Here is a 21,568-nt window from a genome sequence, read left to right on the forward strand (position 1 = left end):
TAAGACGGGAGGAGGAGAGTTGTGGTGAAATTGGAGAGATGCCAGCTATCATCGTCGGAGAGAACGATGTCCGCGAAGCCTCGCGGTACCTGAGGAACTGGGCAGCACCGGGCCCCGATGGTGTCCAGAACTTTTGGCACAAGAAGCTGACCGTCGCACATCCAAAGATAGCTGAGTGCTTCAACAAGGTGCTACGTGACCCACACAACCTTCCTGAATTCGCCACCCGTGGCGTCACCTTCCTCCTCCCGAAAGACAGCAACACTTTGAACCCATCAAAGTACAGACCGATAACGTGCCTATCGAGTCTGTACAAAATACTGAGCAGCATAATTACCGCCAAAGTTTCTGCTCACTGCGAACAGCATCACATCATCGCAGAAGAGCAGAAAGGATGCAGGAAAAATACGCATGGCTGCAAAGACCAGGCCATCATCGACGCAGCCATAGTCGGCTAGGCGGTATATAACCAGCGGAACTTAAGTATGGCCTACATCGATTACAGGAAGGCTTATGACTCCATACCTCACTCGTTTCTCGACGGGGTATTGGAGCTCTACAAAATTGATCCCGTCGTCGTTAGGTTCCTGCAGCATGCGATGAGGCAGTGGAGTACGTCTCTGCACCTCAGTGATGGGGAAAATGTGTTGCAGTCTAGAACGCTGCAGATAAAGAGGGGGATATTCCAAGGCGACTCTTTCAGCCCGCTTTGGTTTTGTCTGGCACTGAACCCCCTCAGTAGGACGCTCAATAGAAACGGTCATGGCTATAAAATAAGGTATGGCGACGGCGCCCACGAAGAAGTGACCCATACCTTCTACATGGATGATCTCAAGGTCTACGCTGATTCACGTCAGCGTCTAGGTGTAGCTATCCGGGTTGTCGAAGACATAAGCAGGGACATCTGCATGGAGTTCGGCCTCGACAAGTGCCGCTGTGTCCATCTGCTGAAAGGGCAGCTTACCGAATCCAGAGGTTACGAGGTCTATGACGGCGAGTTCATAAGAGACATGGTTCGTGGCGAATCCTATAAATATCTTGGATTCCGACAGCTCACCGGGATTCGCCACTCCGACATCAAGACGGAGCTGCGAGACAAGTTCTTGAGTCGAGTGAACTGTGTCCTGAGGACTTTCCTCAACGCGGGGAACAAGGTACGCGCGATCAACACATTCGCGGTTCCCCTGCTGACCTTCAGTTTTGGTGTAGTCAAATGGAGCAAAACTGACCTAGAGGACCTTGAGAGGAGGATGAGGAAAGCATTTAAAGAGGCCGGAATGCACCATCCTCAATCGGCACTGGAGAGAGTTTCACTGCCACGCAAAGAAGGGGGACTTGGAATAGTCGACATATCTACACTGTGTGTTGCCCAGGTACGACAACTGCGCGAGTACTTCGCAGAACGCGCCAACCAAAACGCGCTATACCGGGCTGTCTGCGCCGCCGACAGAGGATACAGCGCTCTGCACTTGGCGCAAGCGGAGTACCAACTCAACTGCAATCTGCAGACAGTGGAGGAGAAGATTGCAGCTTGGAAGCAGAAGGCAGTGCATGGTGCCCACCCCCATCAACTGGACCGGCCACACGTCGACAAGGCCGCATCTAATCTGTGGCTAACGCGTGGTGAACTCTCTTCAGTAGTAGAAGCCGACATGATAGCCATCCAGGACAGGATAATGCCGACGAGAAACTGCAGGCGGTACGTCTGGCATTAAGACGTTGATGACATTTGCCGGGTGTGCCATCAACCAGGTGAAAACATAGAGCACATTATGAGAGGCTGTCCCGTTTTGGCCAACGCAGCCTACACCGAGCGCCACAACAACGTGGCCCGTATTGTTCATCGACAACTGGCGCTCCAATGTGCTCTGCTGGAAGACAACGTACCAAACTACCGGTATCTGCCTGCACCTGTCCTGGAAAATGACCGTTTCAAGCTGTACTGGGATCGCACTGTTCTGACCGACCTCTCGATCCACCACAACCGCCCAGATATAATGGTTTACGACAAGAGCGACCGCAAAGTCACCATCATCGATGTCGCTATTCCACTGAACCAGAATCTGGAGGAGACCCACGGTCGCAAAATCTGCAAGTACCGACCATTGGCCGTGGAGCTCAAGGAACTGTGGGGGCTAAGGGAGGTCCCAAGAATTGTTCCAGTCGTTCTCTCTGGAACTGGAATTATCCCGAAGACACTTCTGGAAGCGCTAAAGGTGTTGAACATCGAGAAGGAATTGGCCGGCATCCAAAAGTCGGTCATCCTTAGCACCTGCGCGATTGTCCGACAATTCCTCGGTCAGGACTAAAACAGCACGAGCATGCAGATACGTGCATTCCGCAGAGCCTAGTTCCCCTTTGGCATTCAGAAGCCCGGGGGCAGGTGAAAATTCTGGCTAGGTTCGCCTAGTTAAGAAGTGAGATAAGTCTGCCAAAAAAAAAATCTCTCTATCGCATGGACCTCTGAAAAATGATACTTTTTTAAATTCCACTTTTTTATAAAAATCGGGAAATGTTAGAAAAAACGTTTTAAATCGCATTTTGTTTTTCAAACGGCCGCCATTTTGTCAAAAAATATGTTTTTGACTTGTTCGATGTTCATGCGATAGCGGCATCTTCACTGATTTAGAATCTATTCGATTTTTCTGTTTCAGATAACCAGAAGAGCTTATTTTTATTTTTAATCACTTCATCAACGTGTAAATATTCTAATTATGAATAATTTTTGCACCGTTCGATTTTTGTTTTATTGTTAAAAGATAGATGAACAAATAATGATATAATGGATAGTAAACATAATTTTCGTTTTATTTTTACGGAGCTCGAAAAATCGTCAAAAATTCGTGTCTCTACACTAGAATACCCCCTTAACCGTTTGAGTGCGGAGAAAATTTTGTTAGCATATGCCAAAAATGCGGATGAGTTTGGGTATATTTTTAAAAAAATAAAGAGCTTAGATAACTGATTAGGTTACAAAAGTTGTATTAGGCTGTCAAAAAAGTCCTGCGGTATTTTTTTTGAATTTTCATTTGTTCATAAAATTAGTTACAATCATCTGTTTTAAGTCAAATATGCGCCGTTTTGTTCGATGACTTGTTCCCAACGAGATGCCAACTTCATAATACCCCTGTTATAGAAGCTCGCTTTCTTATTGGCAAAAATCTCGGGTAGCCAATTTTCACAGGCCTCTTTTGTGGCTAACTTCTGACTACCTAGTTCGTTCGCCATGGACAAAAACAGATAGGGTTTCAGGCAGACGAAAAGACGTTTTGACAGCAGCTTTTACACAGCTTCAAAGCTGAAAATATATTTGTACAGATTTGACGTTTTTATACTGATTACTGTACACTTACATTGTCGTGTTACTTTTTTATGTTCTACCTGAAACTTTACTGACTACCTGTATGCTACGATAAATCTGGTCTTGAACGGAAATAAATTCTAACTTGAATTCACTTGATCAACATTTCATCGATGGAGGTTCCATATTTACCTTTTTGCAGACTTTAATTTGACTAAAGAGTTAATAGAAATGGCAATGTACTAAAATTGAATTTGAAAATATCCTAGCTGTAGCTACTAGCACGTTTTTTCGACTATGTTGTTGCTTGTCACTTTCGGAGTGAAGTTATCCGCTATGCTGCACTTGACATATGAGATGAAAAACAGGGTTGTACGGAATTCACTCAACTGTCAGACGAAACTGCCCTGTGGTTTCGTAACATTCCCCCGCCCGTGTAGTTCCGGAGAACCCACATACCTTAAGATCTAGAGGAGCTTGCTTTACAGTCACTTGTCCGCTTTTAGTCTGCACCACCGTACGCTGTATTTGCCCGTCAGCTGCGCTGATTACGTTTACTACTTGACCTTTGATCATCTCATTCCATTTTCTTCCATCAACGACTAAGACGAAATGGCCAGGTTCGAACGGCATCGTTGGTTCAAACAACTTGGTGCTCCAAAGAAGGTCTTCAGCACACTCAAACTCCTTCTGATTCAACAATTTCGGTTTCGGAATCTTAGCAACCTTCATGTAATATACACTCTGTATGACAAAGCTAGCTACTCTCAATAATCGGTTCCAGTTTGTGAATCTGGAAACGTCTATCACAATTTGCTGTACTGTACCGCGCAATAGGAAGACTATCTCGAACTTATTTGGTTGCCAGTGTTCCATCTGATACGTTATACCAAGGGTTCTTACTGCCGAATCCGCGCCCATTTTTCCACTTGATAACGGTATCTGCCATGTTGAGTTTGGATGGTACATAGTCATCCAGATACCTGCGACTACCTGATCTCAAACAAGGCAGTACGGTTGGCCGGACTCGTTTCGTCACATGAAGATCTAGGGATGTCAGAACACTACTCACCAATCCCGTTTCGGAAGACAAGTTCACGTGACGAGTCGTTGTTTCTGTTGCACCACGCCAATGTTGTAAACGGTCGACATTTCTCTCAACCATCACATACTGCTCTTGCGCGAGAGTCTCAGCTCAATATGTATTGCGAATGTGACCAAGAAAGCATTGCTCGGTTCCAACAGTCACCTCTGAAATGAACGCACAGCCGCAAACAATCAATTGAACGTTTATATATTCTCTCTTTCTGTCGAGCGTACCCAGAAGAGCGATGAAAATATGCTATTTCCATTCTACCATTCGTGCTCATAACCATTCTTTAATTCCGGCTACTTTGACTGTAGTTTTAATGTCATGTGACATTAAAACTGCAGTGGTATGCATTCTTCTTCTCTCTTTATTCTGCATTCAAGCGTAGCTGCTCACATACATCCACCTTCTCACTCACACATCCATACACGATGGATGACATTTAGACGGATTGTCTAGATCAAGACGGATCTATGGTACTAGGTGAGGCCGTTTCGTCACTAAGTGGGATAGGGGAGCGGTATATGAAAACAGTACGGAAGAAAGCAGAAGGGGAATTATTTCCTTAAAGCGTGAAAGACACTTGATCAACATTTCATCGATGGAGGTTCCATATTTACCTTTTTGCAGACTTTAATTTGACTAAAGAGTTAATAGAAATGGCAATGTACTAAAATTGAATTTGAAAATATCCTAGCTGTAGCTACTAGCACGTTTTTTCGACTATGTTGTTGCTTGTCACTTTCGGAGTGAAGTTATCCGCTATGCTGCACTTGACATATGAGATGAAAAACAGGGTTGTACGGAATTCACTCAACTGTCAGACGAAACTGCCCTGTGGTTTCGTAACATTCCCCCGCCCGTGTAGTTCCGGAGAACCCACATACCTTAAGATCTAGAGGAGCTTGCTTTACAGTCACTTGTCCGCTTTTAGTCTGCACCACCGTACGCTGTATTTGCCCGTCAGCTGCGCTGATTACGTCTACTACTTGACCTTTGATCATCTCATTCCATTTTCTTCCATCAACGACTAAGACGAAATGGCCAGGTTCGAACGGCATCGTTGGTTCAAACAACTTGGTGCTCCAAAGAAGGTCTTCAGCACACTCAAACTCCTTCTGATTCAACAATTTCGGTTTCGGAATCTTAGCAACCTTCATGTAATATACACTCTGTATGACAAAGCTAGCTACTCTCAATAATCGGTTCCAGTTTGTGAATCTGGAAACGTCTATCACAATTTGCTGTACTGTACCGCGCAATAGGAAGACTATCTCGAACTTATTTGGTTGCCAGTGTTCCATCTGATACGTTATACCAAGGGTTCTTACTGCCGAATCCGCGCCCATTTTTCCACTTGATAACGGTATCTGCCATGTTGAGTTTGGATGGTACATAGTCATCCAGATACCTGCGACTACCTGATCTCAAACAAGGCAGTACGGTTGGCCGGACTCGTTTCGTCACATGAAGATCTAGGGATGTCAGAACACTACTCACCAATCTCGTTTCGGAAGACAAGTTCACGTGACGAGTCGTTGTTTCTGTTGCACCACGCCAATGTTGTAAACGGTCGACATTTATCTCAATCATCACATACTGCTCTTGCGCGAGAGTCTCAGCTCAATATGTATTGCGAATGTGACCAAGAAAGCATTGCTCGGTTCCAACAGTCACCTCTGGAATGAACGCACAGCCGCAAACAATCAATTGAACGTTTATATATTCTCTCTTTCTGTCGAGCGTACCCAGAAGAGCGATGAAAATATGCTATTTCCATTCTACCATTCGTGCTCATAACCATTCTTTAATTCCGGCTACTTTGACTGTAGTTTTAATGTCATGTGACATTAAAACTGCAGTGGTATGCATTCTTCTTCTCTCTTTATTCTGCATTCAAGCGTAGCTGCTCACATACATCCACCTTCTCACTCACACATCCATACACGATGGATGACATTTAGACGGATTATCTAGATCAAGACGGATCTATGGTACTAGGTGAGGCCGTTTCGTCACTAAGTGGGATAGGGGAGCGGTATATGAAAACAGTACGGAAGAAAGCAGAAGGGGAATTATTTCCTTAAAGCGTGAAAGAGACAGACTGATCACAAGCGAGCTTGGGCACAAGCGTATTGTGTTTTGTTTACAAACAAAACACAGTAGACTTCCAAGATGGCTGAAGAGTGGTTTTAGCAAGTTGGCCCACCTTAGGATATACTTCTACGCGCCTTGGTCTAGATCAAAGCAACCGACAAACTATCCCCTATCAAGTGCGAATGTGTTGAATGAACGTTTCAAGCGGTTAGCTTTCCCCGTGAACACTGTTGTTTAATTACGGGACGATGAACAGCTAATGAATAAGACGGAAAAAAACCGAAATGTCATATGACATTTTTAGGTCGACGGTACTTTGACTGTTCATGTTATGATGTTCATTAATGACACAGCACATACGTCTCCATAATTAGTGATACGATGGTAACCATTAACAAGACTGCACCACGCGCACGCTCGTCTTCTTCAGCTTTCGACATGACAGTCACGCTCGATTGCTCGACAGCCAAACATTGTTTCATCGACTCATTTGGCTTTGGCTGCTGCACTGTCCGCACGTTGTTGAGTCTATACTTCTCTCTATCTCCGGAAATGACCACAGTAACTCGTTGAGATCCCTTCTCTTCCCTCGATATATTACCTGTCCAGTTCAAGCAAAGATCATCTGTTGGTCCAGTAATACCCAGCGCCGATGCAATATTAGATTCGAGTAGGGTAGATGTTGACCCGTCATCTAAGAGAGCAAAGGTGCTGAATTTCTGACCATTGCCGTGAATAGTTACAGGTAAATATCGGAATAGAGTGTATGCGACAGAAGAGTGGAGATTTTGATGCACGACACTCTCGGCACTATTTGTAGACTGCACTGAGCATACTATTCTGCGAAGGACTCTTCGCTGAATGTAGAAACTTGTGATGGTGAATTCTGCATCCGTCGACACCACATTCCTTGTTGGAACGGCAAGGCCATCTTCGATGCGGTATGAGACAACTTCTACACAAATTTTTCTGTCTGATAACTTCCCATCTTTCATCCATATTCAGCGCCTCAAACTGGACACAATTCACGATTACGTGATTTTCGTTGCCGCAATACGTGCAGGTTTTTTTCGCCGGTTTTATTGACTGTTTCTTCTCGTGGACAACTTTCTCACTCTGCATTTTCTCGGAGTGTACATACAACTTTTGTTCAGCTTTGTTGGATTTAGACTGTGTTCCTAGACTATCTATGGGAAGCGTCACATCCGAAGCCATCTCTACTAGTTCGGACATGAATGCACTGAATGTCGCCAGATTGACATTTGTGCTGCCTCTCTTGAACCGGGACCAATCCATTTTAAGCTGGTAAGGGAGTTTTTCCACCAGCTCGTGAAGCAGTGTTGGATTCCACAAATGATCATTGAGATTTGCGACGCACATATGATCGACTACGTTCTGCACTGCCAGCCCAAATGTGATCAACGAATGGAGATTGTCGACTTTCGGAGACGGAACTATACGCAGCCTTTGAAGGAGCGAATGAATCAGTATTTCCGGTCTACCATACAATCTCCGCAACGTATCTATCACAGATGGTACCGACTGCGGCATCAACAACCTGCTTTTGACTGCTTCCAGTGCATTTCCCTTTAAACATCGCTGTAACCTAGCTAAATTTTCGGAATCAGAGTAACCGCATGCCTCCGTTGAATTGCAGAATGAGCTATAGAAAAGCGGCCATTCTTGAGGATTTCCAGAAAAGCATGGAAGCTCCCTTGGCATTACTTGCCTCGCAGCCAGTTGCTCACCTGACGGACCAAGACCTCGCAACGGCACCGACGGATGAAACGCTTGACTGACTGGTTGCATCGTTGGAAAACTAGGAATTCCTGTCGGCAGCTTCATGTTTCCACTATACTGTTGAACGCCAGATGACACCGAAGGATAGATGTTCGTTGGACCGGTAAAGTTGTTAATTGGTTGAGTCTGGATTGATGAACAAATGGGGTTCCGATTTGTCCAAGATGGAACTTGATTCTCTGCCGGCATAACTGAAATTGACGAAGTAGGATTTGTCATCAGTTGCTGCACCCTGCTTAATCCTTGGCTATAGATCGGATACTGCGACTCCTGCATCGGTTTTGCAGTGGACATACGCAACGCAGAAATACCACCAGTCACTGAGTTGATTTGATTGACAACAAACGGAGGTGGAACAGTAATGGAATCAGGCACACCGCCGCCCAATCCCAAATGGACCACTGGTTTGAATCGAGGGTAACGTCATCGGTTCTAACTTATCCGAGGCCAGAATCGTAGTATTCATTGTCGATTCAGCAATGGGAAGAGATGATTTGGAAAAACTAAACTGGTGAGCTGTTTCAGCCATCGATGGCAACACGCTACTGGACGGCTCAGCTGCGACTTGTTGAACTGTGCCGGTTTTGTGTTTACTCAGCCACGATTGAACCTTTACTCTACTCGCTCGACTACTCAATTCAGTATTTCTACTGCTTTCTTCTTCCGCGTTATCTGCTTCGGCAATAAGTAGCTCGTATTTCTGCTTTAGAAACTTTTCCTCCTCCATTATCCTCTTCATCCGCAAGGCTTTCTGCTCCTCCAACATTTGCAGGCTCAACTCCACCCGTGAAGAGCATTTACTGGATCCGGATCGACCGGTTGACACTCGAGACTGGGTCATGGTATCCTCGATGCAGCATTGATCGCATTTCCAACTGCGATTAGCATCTGCAATTGAATTCGTCACTCCCGCGTCTCGCAGGTATCACAACCGACGAGATTGTCCGCCGAATCCGGTCGATCGCACTTGGTACAGTGTTTCGCTGTGTTGTCGTTCATTTTTTGTTCGACTAGAACCGCAGACAATCTTTGAAGATTGTTCGGATAGGTTTTCAAGCAGACGAAAAGTCGTTTGACAGCAGCTTTTACACAGCTTCAAAGCTGAAAATATATTTGTACTGATTTGACGTTTTTATACTGATTACTGTACACTTACATCGTCGTGTTACTTTTTTATGTTCTACCTGAAACCTTACTGACTACCTGTATGCTACGATAAATCTGGTCTTAAACGGAAATAAATTCTAACTTGAATTCACTTGATCAACATTTCATCGATGGAGGTTCCATATTTACCTTTTTGCAGACTTTAATTTGACTAAAGAGTTAATAGAAATGGCAATGTACTAAAATTGAATTTGAAAATATCCTAGCTGTAGCTACTAGCACGTTTTTTCGACTATGTTGTTGCTCGTCACTTTCGGAGTGAAGTTATCCGCTATGCTGCACTTGACATATGAGATGAAAAACAGGGTTGTACGGAATTCACTCAACTGTCAGACGAAACTGCTCTGTGGTTTCGTAACAAGGTGGTAGTTACTTGGTGCAAGGTCAGGATTATACGGCGGATGCAAAAGAACCTCCCATCCGAGCTCCCGAGCTCCCATCCGAGCTCCGAGCTTCTGGCGCGTCACCAAAGAAGTGTGTGGCCTGGCGTTGTCCTGATGGAAGACAACGCGGCCTCTGTTTATCAAAGATGGCCTCTTCTTCATGAGTGCTACCTTCAAGCGGTCCAGTTGTTGGCAGTACAGGTCCGAATTGAGCGTTTGGCCATAGGGAAGCAGCTCATAATAGATTATTTCTTGACAATCCCACCAAACACACAGCAGAACCTTCCTGGCAGTTAATGAGGGCTTGGCCACCGTCTGAGCCGCTTCAGCGGGCTTCGACCACGACCGTTTGCGCTTCACGTTGTCGTAAGTGACCCACTTTTCATCGCCAGTCACCATCCGCTTCAGAAACGGGTCGATTTTGTTGCGATTCAGCAGCGATTCACATGCGTCGATACGGTCAAAGATGTTTTTTTGCGTCAACGTGTGTGGCACCCATACATCGAGCTTCTTTGTGAATCCAAGCTTCTTCAAATGGTTAATAACGGTTTGATGACTTATCCCCAGCTCTTGACCGATGCTACGGCTGCTACTATGCCGGTCTTTCTCGGCTAATTCAGCGATTTTGTCGCAATTTTCGACGACAGGCCTTTCGGAGCGTGGCGCATCTTCGACGACCTCTACACCAGAACGAAAACGTTGAAACCATCGTTGTGCGGTGGAAATGGAAACTGTATCGGGTTCATAAACTGCACAAATTTTATTGGCAGCTTGAGATGCATTTTTGCCTTTGTCATAGTAGTACTGTAAAATATGTCGGATTTTATCTTTATTTTTTTTCACGAACGACTTAACCAAACAACACACTGTCAAGGACTATATTATAGCGCGCAAAAATACCTTTCCAACAAGCTATAGTATGACTCGATGCAATGAATACAACTAGAACTACGCGCTTACAACGACACCTCGCGGAAATACCGCAGGACTTTTTTGACAGCCTAATATTAATATGAAAAAAAAAACACATAAAAAGTGAGGTTTATAAAATTTACTAACATAAACTCCCTTATCTATACATAAATTATTTTTTTAAAATAATTTTTAAACAATTTCATTCAAAATTATGGTTTGCTGCACAAAGCGCGTGAAGTCCTCTTTAAAAATGTCCCCGAAAGACGAAATCCTACCTTAAGAGGTGCTAAGTCAAAAATAATAACATAGAACAAGAAGAGTGCTATCATACTCCTCGCACCTTTCACATACAAAAAGAGGAGTATTCAAACGGTTAAGCTAACCGGGCAATCAGTGGATCCAAGGTTTGCGTGCGAGATACCGCCGCTTCCGACGGCGGTTCGGCTGTGGACTCGGATCGCGTGATCTTAGCGGCTTGGGCCGCCTCGATTCCTTATCCTCGCTAAATGGGGACTTCGTCCCCATTACATTGACCTCAGAATAAATTTCGAAAAACGAAAACGAGAGAATAAATTTCTAATAGAAATGTGAGGCATTTATACACATGATGTTTTCCCCACGCCACAATATTTCTAGCCTACTACACTTTTTCTAAGTGGTTGTTTCTGTTTCAGTTGTTTACTGCTGCGATTTATTCCGGTCACGGAAAATTTGGAGATAAACGGATAAAAACTCGAATTTTGAGAATGAATTTTGTGTTTGATTCAAAATCATTTGTTTCCAAAAATCACAATCTTCAATATGGTCATTATTGTATTGTTGAAAAATTAAATATTGGTCTCGTCATGAAAATTGTCCAACTTAGAGTGCTTATAAGATCTTTAAGCTTTGGACATTTCCTAACAATATATTGCAACACAGATAATCATGAAATTTTTAAAAGATTATATGCTAGAATATCGTTGATATGAGAGCTTCTAATTTCCCATACATTTGCGCGGACCGCAAGGTAGTTTCTGACCATCAAAGATATTCGAAATCGATATGCAACAAATATCCCAACGTAATGAGAGTTTATTCGTCTCTTGGACGTAATCCTACGTTCACACGTTGAGTCCAGTGTCGGTCCATGGAGACTGACACGGATTTTTCCGTCTGGTTCAGTCTCATTTACTTTTCGTTTTGAGACCGTCGGCACTGGAAACGACAATAACCACCTAGAAAATGATTCAAAGAAAAGTTCACCATAGGTCAGTCCCTGCGAGGATCATACGGAAGGTTCATTGCACAGTCTCGTTCGCGGCTCAACGTTTTAGGTATGCGGTTTTGTCCGGGCACATTCTTTAACTTTTTTGACGTGGGACTACGTCTAACCGGAATATATGGAGGGTAAAATGAAAACCTAAACACAGAACATGCAGGAAAAACTGAAAGATTTCGAATGCTTATAGCTCGAACATTTCGTACTGGATAGGAGAGATGTTTGCATCACTTGATAGGGAATATTTCTACGCATCTATCGCAACTAACAAAATGTTGTTTTTCATTAGATAAACAATTGAATAACTGTAAAATATTAGGCGTTATCTAAACGCCCTAACTGCATCGTTTTGATTGGCCCGATTTACGGTTTCCCTAACACAGCCATCAAAACCAAGCAGCCTTGGGGAAATCGGCATTGCAAATACATGAAAGTAGGGGGACTTTTGTTCTCATCGAAAAATGTTCCCTAACACAGACTTTAAAACCAAGCAGCGAAATCGGCATTGCAAGCACACGAAAGAGCCTAGAGGCGAGTGAACTGAAAAGTTTAAACCCTCTTAAAGCCAAAAAGAAGAAAAAGAACACACGAAAGTAGGGGGAGCTTTTGTTCCCACCGAAATGTGTTCCCTAATAGAGATTTCTAAACCAAGGTGCCTGGAGAAATCGGTATTTCAAATTCATGCAAGTCGGGGGTATTTTTGTTCCGACTGGAATGTGTTTCCCTAACACAGACTTCAAATCCATGAAGCGTGGGGAAATCGGCATTGCGAATTCATACAAATCGGGGGTATTTTTGTTCCGATTGAAATGTGTTTCCCTAACACAGACTTCAAAACCGAGGTTTCTGGGGAAATCGGCTCTGCAAATAAATGCAAACTGCGAGTACTTTTGTCCTCGCTTGCCTTTGAGCAGAGTGGAATATGTCTGTCCTAACATGATCTTCTAAACATAGGAACCTGGGAAAATCGTGCAGCCACTAGAAGCGAATGAACTTCCCAGTTTCAAGCAAATTCGAGATTCGAGAAGTGTAAAATAAAATAATCGTTTGATAATTTTTTTTTGTCTTTATTGGAAATATTTTCAGCCTTAGGCTGGTTCATCAAACGTTTGATAATTCTTCCGTACATATATTTTGTTCTAGTCATCATACCAAACGTAAAAGGTCCGTCATTAAATTTACTTGTAACGAAGAACAATCAATCACAATAAATGAATTGACTTTACACGGCATTTGTTCATTTTTTTCACTCACAGAGCAAATATATTGAACTCAATTGAATTTGGAAACTGTTTCATTCAATCAAGAATTTAATCAATACAAACGAATGATTGCTAAGCTAAGGTAGTTCCACGTGAACCTTGCGGTTATATCATAGATATAACCCACTAATTTTTTTTATACCTTTTGTCTTTCAGAAGCGTTGGATTGGTGGTAAATCGTTAAATGACGTTCAGATCAACTTGCAGCTTTTGAAGAAAAGCGTGGAAAATACATATTTGATCAATATTCTTCTGGTGTCGATGGACGGCATAGACGTGAATTGGTCATTTTACGCGAGCTGCAACTGGACTGTCAAAATGGAGAAGAAAATCTCTTGAATATGAGTAGCTTCGGATTGTATATTTTACACGATGTCGGTATGGATGGAATCAAAAAATCCGCCAAAATCTGGAAAAAAATGTCTGGAAAACGATTCGAGAAGCTTTTGATTATATTGACGATTTACACGATTTACGATCCGTTCGTTAGGAGGAACTCAAACAGAACTGGTCGGTGTTAGGTCAGAGTGGACCAAGTCGCAAAATTAAATATTTCGAGTTATTGATTGTATTAGATTAAGCATTTCGTAAACTACATACCACATTTATCAGATTTGGGAAATCACGCGTAAAACAGGAATAACGTATTGAAATTATTTTCAATGATCAACGCAAACCCCTTATGTACCTAAACTTCAAGCTCGTTTTTCTCGAAACCTTAAATTGTCACATGGTCCGGTCTGACTTAACACCGACCAACTGTCAGTGGGGAACTCAATTCAAGACAAAACCAATGAGGTACATATCGAGGTGGAGCAGTAGGCGAAGTATATCTGTATTTTCAAGCAAAATATCCTGTCGTAATTATTTGCATTCAATATGGAATGTACGAGGTATGGCTATTAAATAACGAGACTGCGCGCCTGGAGGGGGGAATAAACGAATAGTGCGTTCGGTAGCTTGAAATGTCTGCTATAAACGTACGAAAACACGTTTTTGTCACTATAATAGTTTGCGAGCAGCAGTGGTTGGAATCGAACGTGGTTTGTAGTGCACGTCGGAAATTCATTTGTGACGAAAAACACGAACAACAACGCACCTGCCCAAACGCGCTGTCGGTGGAGCAATTTTCAGCCGATAAGGGTATTCCAGTGCTCGAACATGACTCGTACTCGCCAGATCTAGCCCCATGCGACCATTCCCCAAGATCAAATCCGTGTTGAGGCCAAGGGGGGGATGTTGAAGGGGAACATAACGTTGTACCGTAATTTTTAAAATATAAACCTTTTTCGTAACCAGTCTCGTTTTTTAATAGCCATACCTCGTATATTGAAGAAACAAAACAATGTTCAAAGTACTACTACTTATGTAGTAAAAAGATCTAAAGAGCACTTGTATACTTAGTTCTCGAAAGCAGTAACATTTTCGGTAAAACTTTTATTAACTGACGATTATTTTCTCACAATACACACACCGACACTGAGAGCCTTCAAAACATCAACTTCGTAACGTTAAAATAATTCATTTGTCTCTATGAACGAGGGGGAGTGAAAATGGCACATGGAAATGTCACTTCTATCCGTCTTTTTCGACGTGATTTGACAAATATTCACTGCATGCTGTCACATTAGCTTCATATTCAGCGGGAACTCTAATAAAATGTACGTTTTTAATTGATAAAACACTTCCTGAAAATAGCATTTTCACATGGATGTGGTAGGCAATCAAAGATAAACACAACGACTGACGTCACTATTTGAGAAATAGTTATAGCAGCGCATGCTATGTCGCTCGAAAAACGACCACCTTCGTTACCTTTTTTCCAGGACATTGGGACAAAACAAAGGGAAAATGTCAGAACTCGAACTTCGATATGGCTTCTGTCAGTTCAATCCGCGTTGACGGCATTGAGTTTCGTATTACGAAATGGGGGAGTAGGCATGACAATATCGGTTTGCAGAAGAAATGAACATACTTTTAAAATGAAAATTATGAATGAAATTTTTTTTTCCAAAATCAAATTAGTACTCTATGTAAATGAAAATTACTTTCGCTTGCAAGTAGTGAAAAAATATCATATAAAAATTGAGTCTAGAGATGATTTTATATTATAATGGTAAGTTTTGGTGAAAATATCTGAAAATTCATAGAAAATAGTTTAAATTAGGGTCAGAACAACGAACTTCTAATAAGTAAATAACGCAAAGAAAAAAAATCATACAAAATTTAGTAATTTAAAACTGTCTTAGGGCCGACTAATCTCATAGGGAATAGTTGGTCTCATATAAACTAATGTCGTATCCAGATGTCGACACCATTCCGGCGTCAACGCGAATAGGGGTTCAGTTTGGACGTCACCTTCGTGGCTCCAGCAGTTGCCATTTCGTGGAAAGAGAATGCAGTCGATCAAAGAGATCAAAGAGAATGCGACGAGGGAACCACTTACCAGGGATGCATGGAGGACTGGGTCAAGCGGTGGCATATGTGTGTTGCTTCAGATGGATCATATTTTGAAGGAGATAAAAAAATGGCCTAAATTTAACTCTATTTTATTTTATTCAAAAATTCCCGTACTTTCTGATCATAGGGTAGTTAAGCATGGAATAGGAAATGGATGCAAACGGCATATTCTTACAATGTTTCGGTGTTTGTATATGCTTCTCCAAATCATATTTACATGCAACACTTCATTGTTGAATTCAAACTTCTGTTTCAACAAAACGACAGAATGTACATACCGCTATTAGCTACCAACACGTATGAATAACATATTCAACATTTAGCCTCATAATCATTCGTTGGTAAAATAACATTTCCGTTAAGACATTTAAAAACACCTTGTAATGGTGAAACCGGTGAAACCAAAACAGAACATAACAGAAGGAGAATGCAGCGGTTACTCACTTGCAAAATTGAAGTCTCACACAATACACACATAAATTATGAGTCGTCAACAAATTTGAATTTCCCTTGTAAATCAAGACAAATTCTAGCCCATGAAAAAAAATCAGGACGCCTTAAGAGGATCTCAAAATTAGGACATGTCCTGCTTGAGTGATTTAATATTTCGTATTTCGATCATACAATTTCATGTTTAGACTCGTTGTAAAGATGACATTTCACATTAAAAAAAATATGTCGCTGTGTTTTTGTTTGTTTCATTCAGTTGTTAGTTACATGGTGTTAACAATGGAATTCAACAAAGAGATAATTCGGTTACACCTTTTCTTTTATAAAAGCGAAAATGCGAGCCGATGGTGCCGATACTGTAACAGTAAAATACCTGTGATTTTTTAAATTTTAACACATTAAGGACCGCACGTTTTGAGGCAAACTAGAACGCTGTCGGATTTCACGAATGAGATCGTTTCCTTCGATGTGGATGAAATGAAGGCGAGCCATCGATAACCCCTGTTAGATTCTTGGCAACCCAAGGATTTAACCTCCAAGTGTAGAAAACACGGGTTATTTCGTGACAGATGGAACGCGAAATACGAGAAAACTCGTGAGCGGTCCCCAATGTGTTAATTTATTTTAACTTTTTTATCCCGGAAACGTCCAGAATTGACCAAAAGAAGAAATATGATATTCGATCAAGACAACGCAAGGCCACACAACTCCGGGAACTTGATTGGGATGTTTTAATGCATCCACCATATAGTCAGGACCTGGCACCAAGTATGGAAAAGTTCATTCGCTCATTTCTCCACACCTAATTAAAAATCACTCTTGTATCTGCTTGGAATAATCATTGCGAAAACAATGCAGCGTGAGATTTCACGATGAATCATTTTACACTCCCCGACCATCTTCATTCGGGACTGATAGTGAACCTAACAAAACAAAGAGTGGAAAACAACATTCAATGAATGAATACTACTTTGGAATAATCGCACGAAACAAAATAACGAGTGAGTCAAAATAGATTGAATCTGCGTGTAGCTATGATTTTATTTTTCCTTGTCAGCATTCAAGTGCACTTGAATCCACCTTCCCGCTTACCAATAACTTGAGTTAATACGGTCTTTTGCGTTGGCTTAGATCGTTTCATACTAGAAACAAAAAAATGTCATTGCAATAGTGTACAGGAAACAACTCTATTTCAACTACCGTTCTGAATCATATTTCAGACAACATCATATTTCGGACACTTTGTTTTAATATCTTGAAATGGTTAATGCACTGATGATATAACTATAAAATTCATATCGCAAATGCTTCTTTAGAGTAAACCCTTGGTTTCACTATCATTTCATATGAGAACTACATTTAAATTATAACATAATCGGCAGAAATCTTACAACACTACTCATTATCGTTTGTCGTTTGACGTTTCCTTAGCGTGAGCACGTAGAATTTACCCGTTCATAAATATTTAAATTTCTCCCGTGTTTCATCAGTTCTCATCATTGTTGACAGTTTACTGTGATTGCTTGGTAAGTGTTTCGCAGTTGACTATAAAATATCATCAAGTGTAATGTAATTTTCGTCCAAAAAATCAAAAAATAAAGTGTCCGAAATTTGAATTCAATCTGTCCGAAATTTGATTTAGTGTCCGAAGTTTGATAGTTATTCGCTCCATTTGAAAAGCATTTTATTCGATGTTTTTTTTATGTTTTCAATCAAATAGGTACCAAAGTAGAAAGCTTAAAAGCATATTGAACTAATTTATAAAAAATATCAACCAAATAATACCTGTGCATAAAGTTTAGATCTGTTTTCTGCATCATATGCCTTAAGCGTCCGAAATATGATTCAGAACGGTGATGAACGGCTCAATGATTGCTATTTGAGTGAAAAACGAATGATTTTACAGTGACACTCGCTGGCTCAAGTAAAAGTTTCCAGTTTGATTCTATCACCATCTAACGTCATTCCGAGAGGCAAATGAGGGAATGCAAAAAATTCTGAGAACAGATGAGTGGAATCTAGACAGTATTTTTCCGTTCTAATCGAGAACGAAGTTTGCGAAGAGGAATGTTTTGTTTGGAATGTTTTGAGGAATGAATGTTTTGTCTCAAATAAAGTAAGGCATAAACGGAGAATAGAAGGGTGAGTTTTATCTGTGAATGAGTGTTGTTGAACGAATTTCGATGCGATTTTGCCCATACCTGCCTAGCACCAAGCACTTACCACCTTCTTCTCGCATTGCAAAACTTCCTAAGTGATAAAAAATTGAGGTCAAGAGAAGATTGTAAAAATCTATTGCTAAAGTAATTCACGCAAAAATAATGGATTACTTTTTCCCCAACCAAATATGAAAAAGACTGGTGACTTTAACTAGTTTCAAACAGCTACAACTGAGAGTAGACCGCACATACTCGTAGATTTTTTTTCAAAATGTTTGAATTGAATGTAATATGTGTACTATTTTCGTTGTCGTTTTCTATTTGCATCAATACACACGTATCTTATAAATTATGCAAGTAATACTACTATCATCTACAAAAAATAGCAAAACACAGCAGTAGAAAAAAAACCTGAAGAACGAAGGTTCCTACACTTATAATTAAAACCTTAGAAAATGTTGTTTGAGCGTTGTATTTTGTCTTGTTAATTCACTGTGTTCCGATGCATAATAGAATTGAAAAAAGATGAGGCCTTTGCTAGCTACGAAATAGTACCATTTCATTTAACCTCTTAATATATCGTTAATTATTAAAGTTAGGTATTATAAAGAAACTTACTCTAGCTTGAAACGTTATTCCATTGTCGTAAAACGCCTGTTCAGGATATACAGCAGCTCGAATGTCTTGATCATCCTTTACTAAATCGTAAGGCTGAGAAGGCATTTTGTTGGCACCTGCTTGGCTGTATGATATCTGCTGCTTCTTCAACTCTTAATTGTCAGTTCGTCAAAGCTGTTGGTTCACTTGTATGCGTAAATGATGCTTTTGTAATGATTGAGTCGACAACGTTCTGAGTAACATTTTCCGCTTGCAATGTTTCGAGCACCTCTAAAACCGTAAGCAATTTTTGTTCCTCGATGTAACTCGAATTTCCGTCATGTTATTTTCCCGTACATCTCCGTTTCAATCAGATTGAATGATGATTATATTGTTTGAACACAGAACATATAATAATTATTGGAAAAAAACAAACTGTTGAAAAACTGAATAACACCATTACTTTCTATGCTTATAGATACCATGAGATATTTTCTATCATTTCTCTTGACTAAATGTGCCAACGGCCATGCTGAATCTTTCTTGGGATTGCTTTTTATAATTTGTTTTGGTCATCATTCAGAATAAACAGTACCGGTGATGCTAGTAAATTCAACGCTATGCATTATAAACATTTCCCAGGTGTAGAAAGCAAAGTAGAAAAGAAAAAGTTTGTGCTCTTTTGTCTTGTTCATCTCTTCCTCCGTTTCTTTTTAGGCAAAAACTGGACAAACCTGTTCTCAATCTCGCGACCATTTGCTGAGATAAGAAGTATGGCAAGAAGTAGAACTTAATACTTTATCTCTCTTTTCAAAAGCGCTCCTTCGAACAAAGAGAAACATATGAAAACTCCGGTTTAATGCAATGCAGTGTTCCGTGTATGTTTTCACTAGAATTCATGTTGATAAACTAACACAACATCACAAAAGCAGCATATGAATTAAGGTTGGTATCAATTTTGATGTTTGATCAAATTAGCTATGGTTGTGGTCATGTCCCTAAAACTTTTACGTTTGATTTAGCTCTCAGCGATCTTTATCAGGTTCTCATTTTTTTGTGTGAACCATACGACATTTTTTTATGTATCTAATGATTTTTAAAAGTTTATGATTCCATGAAGCCATAGGATATTATTGCACTGAAAGTGTATTCTGATAATATCACACAAGGATTAATGAAGTAACTACTTGATAACTACGATGAAACGCTACGATTAATGAACTGAGACAGAAAACATGTCGTTTATGTAAAACATCGTGCCCAACAAATAGAAAACGGGAACAAACTTGTGGAGCGTGGTTAATATAAACCTTCTCCTCACAAGTGTATGTGTGTCGTGCACTGGGCAACATTTTTTTATACCCAGTGCACAGTACGTTATGTTCCGAATATAATGGAGAATTCTTTACAAATTTCAAACAACAGTATAAAATCTATATTAATAATCATTCAAAAATATACTCGAGATGATTCAAACATGTCTGGTGTTCCACGTTTATCCTATGATTCGCTTATTCCTAGTATTTGCCACTTGTTCCAAATGGAACCTAAGATCAATCGCCAATCCCTAATATATTCATTATGACTGTAAACAGCACTGGCTGGTTTTTCATTCGTGCAATCCACAAAATCTATTTTTGACACAAGCGTTGGATAATTTGAAAAATGATCCGATACATTCACTGGAAATTATTACATTTAATACAAATTAACCGGTCAAATGAATTTCTAGCACGTTTATCAAGTGCTCATGAATGTACATATTTCTAGGCTCTAACGATGACCATCGATGACTAATATGCAATTTAGTAGTAAGTAACAGCGTTCAAATGATCGAAACAATATTAGCTTCATATAAGCGCAGCACGGAATGTGGAATAAAGCAGCTTCCGGTTCATTTAACTTGAATCAACAATTTTGTCTCTCATGCTTTTCCTCTATTCAAGAACTTTTAGAATTCAATGCAATAAATATGTGTACTGGTATACTTCAACTACAGGAAAAAATACACAATACACGACACTCAAACTAAACACGTTGGTTTACGGTAAATTTTTCACTTGTTCGTCACTTTTCTTCCTACGAATAGCATTAATTGATATATATACAACACATTTTTATTGTATCCATTTAGTGAAACCAGTCGCATACATCAACAGATTATCAAAAGAACTGCTATTTTTCACATCACTTGTAATCCAGGTTTTTGCATGCTATAGTGCATGCATAGACATTTCAAATGTATAAACTGTAGGTCTCATTGAAACATCTCCGATAATATATAGAAATTATTTCATATGAAGAATTTTCCGATTCTCCGAATTAACACCCATCTATCCTGACAAACGCTAAACAACTGATTATCTGGAGCTCTGTGAATGAAATGGGAAACTCTACCGGTAGTTGTGTTAGTATAACGAAATGTGCATTCATTCATTTTGGTATAGAATTTGCTTTTTTAACCAGGAGAGGTAAACCATCGTGGCTCCCGTGGCTGAGTCACGCATATCATACCGGTGGTTTCGAGTTCAATTCATGTTCTGGTCGGAGGATTCCTCGTCAAAGAAATTTTTCCGTATTCCCAAACTTGCCACTCAGAATACATTCAAGGCGCGTTGTTTGGTAT

At 40.7% G+C, this 21,568-nt stretch overlaps 1 protein-coding gene across 7 annotated transcripts in view; it reads right to left on the bottom strand.

The window, feature by feature from the left end:
* The window catches only part of LOC129771407 (capon-like protein), a 68,388-nt gene extending 47,065 nt beyond the window's left edge, over window positions 1-21,323 (bottom strand). Inside the window, exons 1-2 of one of the 7 annotated variants that reach the window (XM_055775015.1) lie at window positions 21,094-21,323; window positions 18,964-19,388 (exon numbers count right to left, since the gene is read on the bottom strand). In XM_055775015.1, the coding sequence (XP_055630990.1) occupies window positions 18,964-19,068 (105 nt within the window). In that variant the 5' untranslated portion in view covers window positions 19,069-19,388; window positions 21,094-21,323. Of the gene's footprint in view, window positions 1-18,963 lie in introns of all 7 variants that reach the window. The other 6 variants (XM_055775016.1, XM_055775017.1, XM_055775013.1 and 3 more) reach the window with 6 other exon arrangements.
* Window positions 21,324-21,568: the final 245 nt, after the last annotated feature.

Source organism: Toxorhynchites rutilus, chromosome 2, assembly GCF_029784135.1.
Source record: "Toxorhynchites rutilus septentrionalis strain SRP chromosome 2, ASM2978413v1, whole genome shotgun sequence".
NCBI lineage: Eukaryota > Metazoa > Arthropoda > Insecta > Diptera > Culicidae > Toxorhynchites > Toxorhynchites rutilus.